Genomic DNA, 11,180 nt, shown 5'->3' with positions numbered 1-11,180 from the left:
ATATTTATCTTTTTTTATTTGATAAAGAAAATTTTTGAATTATATTTTCGAGTAACAACATTATATATCAACTATTGAATAAATATTCGAATATATGTTTAATATTTATCTTTTATTGTATCGATAATTGCAATTCATCAACTAGAGATGTAGATTGATTGGACATCATAAATGAAGAATTAGTTTCTTAAATCTTACTCTAAATTCATCAAGAAACAAAAAAATAAATATTGTATTTGAAAAGGAAAAATATAATATTTACATATGTTAAAATTTAAAGAGCTGGAATAAGTGATTAAAAGTGAAAATGCAATATGATTCAAATAATAGTGGCTTTTCTCAATTAGCAACTCTTGTGGTTCCAAAAAAGTTTTAGGTTATGTGTAATGACTATGAACTTTTTAGGATAAAAAAATGTGAATCTATTAATGAGATATTTGAAATATTCATAATTATTGTTAGTGGTTTAAAAGCTTTAGAAAAGGATTTTCTCAATGCACAACTTGTAAAGAAGATACTTTATAACTTATCAAAATCTTGAAAACCCAAAGTCACAGCTACAAAAGAGGTTAGGAATTCAAATGATTTTAGGTTGGAAGAGCTCATAGGTTCCCTTCTCACTTATGAGATGACACTTAAACATGAAAGTGAGAGAAAAAAACCTAAAAAGGAAAAGACCAAACAAAAGGGTTTAATCCTTAAATCTTTAGTCAAGGAGGATAAGAGAAACATCAAAAGTGAGAGTGAAAACGGAAGAGATTTGGCTATGTTAGCAAGAAAATTTTATAAGTTCATAAAGAAGAACTCTATAGTTAGAAAACCTATGAAGAGGGATATGCTTAAGGAAGAGTGTATAAGAGACCTCTTAACATGTTTTGATTGCAAGAAGCTCGAACATACCAAGTATGAATGCCGTACTAGAAAAAGGACTTCAAGAAATTTCAAGAAGAGAGGGATAATGGCAACGTGGAGTGATAATGATGATTCACAAGATGAGCTAAATGTTGAAAAATGTAAAAAGGTGGAGTTGCTAAAAAAAATTTCAAAAATTGTTAGAATTTACCCCACTACCTACAATAAAAAAAAATAAGTTTGGGGGTGTGGAATTGTGATAACAAAAAAAAAAAGAGAAAAAGAAAAAGTGTTGAACAAAAAGAAAAAAATTACTGAAAATGGTGTACTTGGTAAAGAAAAATAAAGCTCTATAGGTACTAAAATAATTACGTGCTTAGGATGAAGTTGAACCTCAATATATCCTTTGTCATACCTAAACCCTAGCCTTACATTACATGCTTGATAAAGATCTATTGATCCTTAAATAAGTATTAATCTACATTAGCGGAGAGAGAGATGAAAAGTAAACTTATAGGATCTTAGTACTAATCTATGCTTAGATTTGATATAAACTAATCCGAATTGCATGATATTATTTGTAAGAGAGCATTCACGCACACACAAGGGAAGTCCATTCGAAAAATAAGTTTTCACTTAAATTGATGCATGACTTTAAGGATTAGCTATATGTTACTTTAAGTTGGAATTTGAGTTAATTTCTGAAAAAAAATTTGGAAATCATGATTTGGTATTTCTATCTCCCACGTAAGGATTTTTATTTTCAGTTTTCTTTTTGTGATTTCTTTTGCTTGAGGACTAACAAAATCTTAAGTTTGGAAATGTGATAATTTTATTTTATAAAATTATTTTAGTCCAATTTTATTTAAGTCCTTAATTTTCAATTATAATTTACTTATTTTTAGTTGTTTTTATAATTAGTTTATTTTTAAGTGAGTTATTTTAATTTTATGTTATTTCTTTTAATTTGGTTATTATTTATTAGTTTTTAAATTTTTTGTAAGAATTAAAAGGATTGAGTTTAATTTTGAAAAGTAAAGTGTTAAAAGACTCGAAAGTTTACTTGCATATGCTTTAGTATTTTAGTCATAACTTGAACTACAGAACTCCAAATGATGCGATTCTTAGACCATTAGAGAGCTAAGAGATAGAGCTATAACTTTAATGGAAATCACTTTACCCAATTCTACCTCAAAGATAGAGAAACTCAAGTCGAAAAATGGTTGGATGTATTGTGGAAGGAAATCGATACTCTGCTTGCTTATATATTATGTATTCGATATGTATACTTGTATAGTAGAATTTTAACTGACAGATTCAATAGGTTACTAGCCTATAAATAAGCTCTCACTTCATTTGTAAATACGCACTTAAATAAGATTTCTCTTAATTTACTAATACTTTTCTCTCAAAATTGTTCATAGCAAAATGATATTTTCATATATTCACCTATTATTTGGGTATTTTTACCTTTTGGTAAAATAAATTCTTAATTTTTTTTTCAAAAAGGATAGTTTTATTATTTAACACTTATTTCTTAGTTATTCCTATAACTATTCCTATCAAACAAATTATTAAACTTTCATAATAATGTATTCCATTTTATGAACCAAACTATATAATAATACAATTTTACCTCTATTCCAATTCTGTGAGTCAAACATACTTTTTATTTCTCTTTGCATTGTAGTGTGTCACTCTTTTTAACTCTATTGTAAAAAGGTCAAATAGAGCTTTTTCTTTTGTGGCATATAAAAATTTAGCTAATTGCTCGATTAATTAGCGGTGTTACCCTTGTGCAAGTTGATTCTATGTATCATTTCAACTCTATCAGATGTTGGGAAGGAACGAGAAGAGCATGTTTGGAGATTTTTAAACAAGAAATGTATTTACACACCTTTGGTCTTGCTTCGATATTTTTAGTAGGTAAAAAAAATTGAATACATCAACGTTAGACAGTATCTATGAAAGACAAAGCATTACTGCCTGAAAATGAGTAATTTTGGAACTTTTTATGTATGGGCTATAGGGATCTATCATCAGCGACAGAATATTAATTTTGAGAATTAATTACAAAGTAATACGAGAAAGTGAAATAACATTGGCTTTCCATTACTTATTTAGATATTTTTAAATGGATATTTAACAGAAATAGCAGTATAAATATTGATGTTGTGTTATCATTTCATCATTGCTTCATGTCCTAGAGCCAAAAAATAAAACCAATTTGTTTGTGGAATTTTGAGGCAGGAATATGGGTGATTCTTCTTCTGCATATTTGTGTTTGGCAGTGGGGTTAGCCTTAGTCGTTTGGTCGGTCTCGAATGGTGATGAGGTTGCCGCTGCTGACCGAATGGTGGGGAGAAGTTCCAATTCGTTTCAGCAGATGAGAAGGAAAACTTTCGCAAATGGACTTGGTCGCACACCGCCGATGGGGTAAGCCCGATGGCATAGCGTGCTATATATAGCATTCTCCTTAGAATATTTTGATTGCTTTTACATATTATATACTTTTATCATTGGTTGGTGATCAGATGGAATAGCTGGAATCATTTTGGTTGTGATATCGAAGAGAAAGCAATTAAAGAAACAGGTATATTTACCATTAATAAAATAATCATTTCTCAATTAAAGCCTTTGTTAGCCTTGGGATTGCAAAATTTGAAATTTGTTTCTTCATCATAGCGGATGCAATGGAGGCAAGGGGACTTGCTAAGCTTGGATATAAATATGTAAACTTAGGTAATTTGCTGTCTTTCGTATACTTTACAATCAGAATTGACAACTAATCATTTATTCCGTGTTGTCTACTCCTCCTTCATCGTCTTCTATGCATATGTATATATATCTCTTCCAGATGATTGCTGGGGCGAGCCTGGTCGAGACGCTAAGGTACTCCTCCCCCTTTTGAATTCTACAGCTATACACTATTGTCTCTCCTAAAATCTTGTCTATTTTAACAATAAAATTGTAATATTTTTTTTTATTTTTCATTCACTGACACAGTGAGCATATAGCGTTTTAGTATATTTCAAGCATTTATTTCTCATTTTAATTCATGTTTTCAAAGCATTATTTAATGAAGTAATTAAATTAAAATTTGAACTAGAAGGAGAACAAGAATATAGAGGAAGACTCCAATTGTTAATTTTCCTCTACTTGTTCTAGTGTACTCAAAACTTAGAGAAGGTTTTTTTAACAAAAATAACGTGGGGAAAGTATGTATTGTCAATTGTAAACTCATTTGCTTGTGCATTAACATTTATCATTCCTTATATCAATCCTGAAAAAATTTAAAAATTCTACCATTTGTGTATAAATAATCATCTTTAATGGTAATTTTAGTATTAATTTATTATCTTTCTCGAAAGTGAAAAAATCAATTATGTAAGTGAAAATAGTATCAACTAATTCAACTAGCAATTTGTGTGAGCATTATATCAAGAATGTATAACAGCATTTATCATTCTTTCTTCTTTTGTTTTATTTTTTTATTCTTTTGGTACAAATTTTTTTTCATTCTATTGCAAATTAATAACTAGTAAAATATCTTCATTTCGGCAGGGAAACCTAGTTTCCAAAGCTTCAAAATTTCCATCTGGAATGAAGGCATTAGCATATTATGTCCACAGTAAAGGATTAAAGCTTGGTATCTACTCTGATGCAGGGTACGAATATATATTCAGAATTTTATAATATATATATATATATATATATATATATATATATATTTGTATGTATGTATGTGTGTGTAAAATTTTTTTATATCAACTCAATAATTAATTAATTAAATATTAACTCTATTAAATAAAACTTTTAAGAAATATATATATATATATATATATATATATAAATTTGAGAACATAGAAAAGTTTGATTTCCTTAATTTATAGGTATTTATACATAAAAGCAATTTAAAAAAAAGTATGAATAATGAAAATAAACTATTAAATTAATGCAAGTAAACTCTTTATATGCTAAAGGAATCCACCCTAATCACTTCAAATTAAAATTAATTAAAATGATAGAAGAAAATTGTACTTATCATCATATTTTGATAAAAGTATTATTCATAAGATATGTTTCGGTAAAAGTATTGTTGTGTTATTCTAAGTTTCTATTGTTGATAAAATTTGTAATTCCAACAATATTAAAAATTTATAAATTAAAATTATAAAATTATTGAGTTTAAGGAATTAATACTCATGTACAACGCACGTAATTACAAATACTAATACTAGCATAAATAAAAATATCAATATACGAAAACTTCTTCCATACAAAAATAAAAATCTTATTTGCTTGTATTTTTAGGTTTTCATTTAAAATTATTAATCGGTAATGTAGAATTTATCTTTTGGAGGGAAAAGAGTTATGATTATTTGAGTTATTTTATAAATTAATTTTTATTGATAATAAGACACTTGTTAACTTTTAATCTCATTTTTGAAATTTAAAATTTTCATTGTGGGTATACAAAAATAATTTTTCATTTTAGTGAAATCAAGAAATCAAGTAGTCAAATCTCCATCAGTGTGCTTTTATTGCTATGTTAGTACGTTATAAATTTGTTCTTTCCATCAAACATATATATTAGTAGGTGTGTGTATATTTATTTATTTCCTTTTTGTTTCAAAGCTCTCCTTGTTTTATGAAGGACTAAAACATGTAGTAGAACCATGCCTGGATCATTAGATCATGAAGAGCAAGACGCAAAAACTTTTGCCTCTTGGGTAATGATGCCGTTTATGAAATTAATACTCTCATTTTTTTTTGTTACTTTATTCATTTTTTTTTTGTCTGAGGTCAATTATATATTTTAACACGTAGGGAGTCGACTACTTGAAGTATGACAACTGTGAGAATTATGGTATAACTCCAAGAGAGAGGTATATTCACTGCTTTTAGAGTTCTTCTTCTTCTTCTTTTTTCGTATTTTTTGTGTAATCAGAATTTATTCGCTTAATTAAGGACTAAACTCAAAAACTGGCTATATTTTTTGCTTTAGAGTTTTCTAATGGTAATTCTTATGGTTTGCTCATAGGTACCACAGAATGAGTGAGGCACTGTTGAGCACAGGGAGGCCCATCTTTTTTTCTATCTGTGAATGGTAAGATCACATGTGTAAATTGATATTATTTTGGAAGTTGATCTTAATTATTTAAGACAAATTAAACTAAAATCATACTCTGAGAGCAAAAGCGTAATTAATTGCTCTTTACTTTTTAGATTCTTAATTGGTTTTGATCTGATTAAAATGAAAATCTCTCTAGATTCCCAAATTTATATAATCTGCATGCCAAGAAAAGTAACATAGCTATGTATAAAACCTATTATATATTCATACATATATATATATATAATATTTTTTTATTCCAATTTAAATTTAAATTCTCTTCAAAATTTAAATTTGAGTTCTTCAAGATAAAGTTTCTGGTTCGAATTGAATTTAATGTCAAAAGGATTGATGTAAACTTTTCCTTATCTATTGTTATATTGTCTTTATGGTGGTTATTTTCTTAAGTTCCCTAATTCTAAGAGGTATATTAATGCTTGATTTGATATGGTTTTTTTTATGTATGTTTCCTGTCCCGATACCAAAAGAAAATGTGACATCGGTATGTAATTCTCAGGCTATGAATGGAAAGCAAAGCAAAATTAATGACTTGGATGGTGATAATTAGTAATATGAATGGGAAGAAATAATCAATGACAAAAAAATTGATGATATTAACTTATATTTAAATGCCTGAGAGTAGTTTGCCTTGTTAGGGACTTTAACATTATTTTTGTGAGTAAATCAGCTTTTCACTACTGGTCTTGTGTGCCAAGTCATTGTAGTAGATCTTTTTAATGTTTAAATAGAAGAAAAACTTGGTTGGTGAATTCTGTCGTGAACATATGGCAGGGGACGGGAACACCCGGCCACTTGGGCCCCGGATATTGGAAATAGTTGGAGAACCTCGGGAGACGTCCGTGATAAGTGGGACAGGTTTGTTATATGTCTAACTAACCATAAAATAAATACTCACCTCTAACCTTACGCTATATTAATATTTTTTACTATTTTTTTATTAATTATTTTTATACAATGCAGGAATTCTTAAATTATTTAAAAAAATTTAAATAAATATTTATTCTTTTATTACATAATTCAATCATATCTTAATATTTTTTTTGAATGCAATAAGTGTTTATGGTTAATGATCATTAATTATAATATCATATGTCATTTTATATGCATATGATGATAATATGAAAGATAAAAAATATCATATGACATGTCATCATGACAGATTAAAATGTCTATCAAAAATCATTATTATATATCAGCATTTTATTTCAATATGTGTGATATAAAATGACAAGTAATATTTTAATTAATATTAATTAATCAACAGTTAATAATAAAGATTTCTTTTTTTTTTTCCTTCTAAAGATGACAATTTAAATACTTAACTTCTCATTAAGAAATCCCAATGAAAAAATCCTTAGACAAATACCGAAATTTTAAAATCCTTGTTAAGTAACAATCTTTATTGTAAATAATTTACCTCTTTTTTTCTCTATTAATTGTTTGACAAAGCATGATAGTTCGTGCTGATCGAAACGACGAGTGGGCATCTTATGCTGGGCCCGGAGGTTGGAATGGTAATTAACAAAAGTTATGAATTCTCCTCTACAGTGGTTTCCATTGCAACCAGCAAAAAACTGGATCGAAAGTCTGTTAATTAAGTACTCTTTTATGTTACTAATGCTACACTATTTTCTTCTTGTATTGAACTTTATGGTATTATTAGATCCCGATATGTTAGAAGTTGGGAATGGAGGGATGACAGTGGAAGAGTATCGTTCGCATTTTAGCATATGGGCAATAGCTAAGGTGGGAAGGGAAACAGCTTAAATTGCATACACTGCTCCTTTCTGACAAAGTTATGAGTTTTTTCTTTTGGTTGATCGACAGGCTCCTTTAATAATTGGGTGTGACATACGCACGATGGACAATGACACTTATGAAATACTCAGTAATGAGGATGTCATTGCAGTCAATCAAGGTAAATTAATTAAGTTGTTTGAAACAATTAGTGATGGGTTTTTATGGCTGAAAACTATGAGTTTGTCAACAGACAAGCTAGGTGTTCAAGGTAAAAAGGTGAAGAGGGATGGACATTTAGAGGTCAGTTACCAGGATCTTTCAGGCTTTAATGCAGTGGCGATCAGTCTGTTTCAATAATGGTAGCTCAACTAATTTTGTTAACTTGAATTTGAATGACCCTAGGTTTGGGCTGGTCCTCTTAGCGATAATAAGGTAGCCGTGGTGCTATGGAATAGAGGTTCGCGGAAAGCCAACGTCAGCGCACTCTGGTCTGACATAGGCCTTCAACCAACGGTTGCTGTCAAGGCACGGGATTTATGGACGGTGAGTGAGGATACATATATATATATATATATATATAATGTTAAAAAAAATTTTATTTTTTTATTTTTTTATTCTGTTAAATTAAATATTTTTATTTTTATTTTAAATTAAATAAATTTTATAATTAATAATTGATTAATTATCTTTAATCAAATTATTCATTATTATTTTATATCCATACGATGTTAATGTAATAATGATGTAAAAGATGAAAAATATAATATAATTATATAATCATATCATATCAATATATTACCTCATTATTAACATGTCAAGTTAGTTTTATATCAATGTCACATAACATAGAATGAGAAATGATATTTTTATTAAGTCAATTATTAATCATAAGAATTTATTTAATTCAAAATAAAAATATAAAAATTTATTTAGTTAAAAATAAAAATATAAAAATTTGATTGAACGGAATAAAATATAAAAATTTATTTAAAAATTTTAAATAATTTAAGAGTTTTTTTAAAGGTTATTTTACTTATAATTAAAGCTGTTATTGAGTTCTTATATACATATATACTGTTTTGCACACAGCATTCAACTGAATACTCATTGAAGGGCCAAATATCGGCACAGTTGGAATCGCATGCTTGTAAAATGTATGTGCTTACTCCCCACTGAGCACAAGCAGATGATGCCACCCATGCGTGGAAGAGGAACATAAGCTTTATTAAACTACGACTTTACGCTCATACAAACTTCATTTATAATAAGGTTACAAACCAAGTATGTAAGTCAAATCAACGAAAACAAAGTACAACAGTTTGAAGAAAAGCAAACATCATTTGCTTTAATAACATTTATATGTATTTATTTATTCAAAATATTTATATTCGAATCTTTTTCTTTAAAGTCATATTGTTATTTTGCTATTATGATTTTAGTATTAAAACTTTTAAAGTAAATGATCTTACACGTCCTTCGACTTCAAGTTGTTATTTTTTATTGCATGGAATTTTAAATTTTTTTAATTGAATAACAATTATTATTGTTCAAGATAAAAGTTAAGAATTTATCTAAGATAATTAAAGATAAAAAATAAAATTACCTCAGAAGTGATTCAAATGTTTCATCTCCAAAGAGATTCACGCATATTTTTTTTAGAGTTTTGAATTTGTTATTAATTAATTCAATAACCAATGAAGTAGCAACTCTTGTCTATTAATATAAGACATATTGCAATTAAGAATATTAATGGAATCTTTAAGTATCATTCTCTACAGTTGTAAGTCCAAATTTATATCATCTCATGATTAATATTTTTTTTGGATTCCCTTTAATCAAATTTTATTTTAGTTTCCAATAAGTCTTCAGATGTGAGTTATGTTAAGTTGTGTAATTGTACAGGTTGCAAGCCTTCAAGCCAGTTTATTTTTCTAACCGGAAGTCTTCAGCTTGTATGGTACTAGACTTCTATTGGCATGTTGGATGAGGTCACTAATGAAGATATCAAGCTTTTTTTTTTAAATATTATTTTAGTTTCTTCAATTGATTACGAAACTTTATTGATCCAATCATTGCAATAATATCCACCAATACTTTACAATATTAGCTCAAAAGTATAAACTCAAGAAAGGGATGAATTGAGTATTTTAAATTTTTTTTAAAATTTTTTTAAGGCTAACGCACTTTTAGACCAATTAAGAACAAATAGCTTCTTCACCACAATGAATTAAAATTGCATAAAACTTTTTCCAAGTGTTTTAAAAATTAATTAAAGAAATCAATAAAAATGAATAGCAATTTTAAAGAATAAGAAGAAGACACAAAGATTTATCAAAGTTTGGCCTTGATGCCTACATCCACTTCCTTGGATCACCAAGAAGGTGTCAATTCACTATAAAACAACTTTTTCAAGGTTCAAGCATATCCTTTACAAATCAGTTTTTTTAAGGCTTAGGCTTAACCTTGACAACAATCTTTTCAAGGATAAGACACTACAAAATTAATGAGTTCTTTCGAAAAAAAATTTTCATTAGAAAAAGTCAAAATTCTGTTGAAAATGCTTTTCTTCCTACAAATTCCCAACAAAAATTTCTGTTAAAAATTCCATCCCTGAAAGTGTCATCGGTAATATTTTTTGTTGAAAATTTTTTGATGAAAAATTGTCATTGGAAAAAGTACATAATTTTGTCAAAAAAAAAAAATCTACAAAATTGTAGGTCAATTCCGTTAGAAATGACTAAAATTCTGACGGACTTTTTCGTTGAAAATGCTTTTCCTATGGAATTTTGTTAGAAATTTTCAATGAAATTTTTCATTAGTAATGGGTTTCGAACGAAATTCTGTTGAAAATTACCAACGAAAATTTTCAATTGGCATTGCATTTTCAAATAAATTTTTCATTAGAAATTACCAACAAAATTTCCAATGGAATATTTTGTTGGAAATCACCAATAGAATTTCCAATGATAGTTTTTGTTGGAAATTATCAACGGAATTACCAACAAATATTCTGTTGAAAATTTCCAACAGATTTTCCAATAGAAAATTTCGTTGGTAATTTCCAACAGAATTTAGTTGGAAACGCATTACCAACGAACGTTTTCGTTGGAAACGCAATATCGACGGAAAAAGTCTATTGAGAATTTCATTGCGAAATTCTGTTGAAAACGTATTACCAACGAAAAGTTTTATTGGAAACACACTAACAATAGTAAAATTCCATTGGTAATTCTGTTGATAACAAAAAATCTGTTGATCCCAATTAAATGTGCTAGAGGGGGGTGAATAGCATTTTTTGGCTCTTGGCAAGATGAGGAACTAATTTAAAAAGCAATGAAAGTAAAAACAGAGTAGACAATGCATAGGAATTTAGAGTGGTTCGATCTAAAACTTACATCCACTACCTTGATTATCCAACCAATGATTTTCCAACCAATCCACTAAGAACCGG

General features: G+C 28.0%; 1 protein-coding gene across 2 annotated transcripts; it reads left to right on the top strand.

Moving 5' to 3' along the window:
• The first annotated feature begins 3,030 nt into the window (after positions 1-3,030).
• Positions 3,031-9,081, top strand: LOC18604425 (alpha-galactosidase-like). Of its 2 annotated transcripts, XM_007036892.3 has the most exons (15): positions 3,031-3,288; positions 3,387-3,445; positions 3,538-3,594; positions 3,710-3,744; positions 4,417-4,520; positions 5,510-5,585; positions 5,683-5,741; positions 5,897-5,962; positions 6,761-6,844; positions 7,439-7,503; positions 7,653-7,735; positions 7,817-7,907; positions 7,980-8,029; positions 8,132-8,272; positions 8,819-9,081. In XM_007036892.3, the coding sequence occupies exons 1-15, from the start codon at positions 3,107-3,109 to the stop codon at positions 8,903-8,905; spliced, it is 1,239 nt and encodes a 412-aa protein (XP_007036954.3). In that variant the 5' UTR covers positions 3,031-3,106; the 3' UTR covers positions 8,906-9,081. The 2 variants fall into 2 exon arrangements, with proteins under 2 accessions (XP_007036954.3, XP_088660875.1); XM_088804749.1 differs by lacking the exon at positions 3,538-3,594 and having other exon boundaries at positions 3,032-3,288.
• Positions 9,082-11,180: the final 2,099 nt, after the last annotated feature.

The sequence above is a fragment of the Theobroma cacao genome, chromosome 3 (assembly GCF_053813885.1).
Source record: "Theobroma cacao isolate CCN51 chromosome 3, ASM5381388v1, whole genome shotgun sequence".
Classification (NCBI taxonomy): Eukaryota; Viridiplantae; Streptophyta; class Magnoliopsida; order Malvales; family Malvaceae; genus Theobroma; species Theobroma cacao.
Note: the sequence above shows the minus strand (reverse complement) of the source record. Positions and strands in the feature narration are given on the sequence as shown.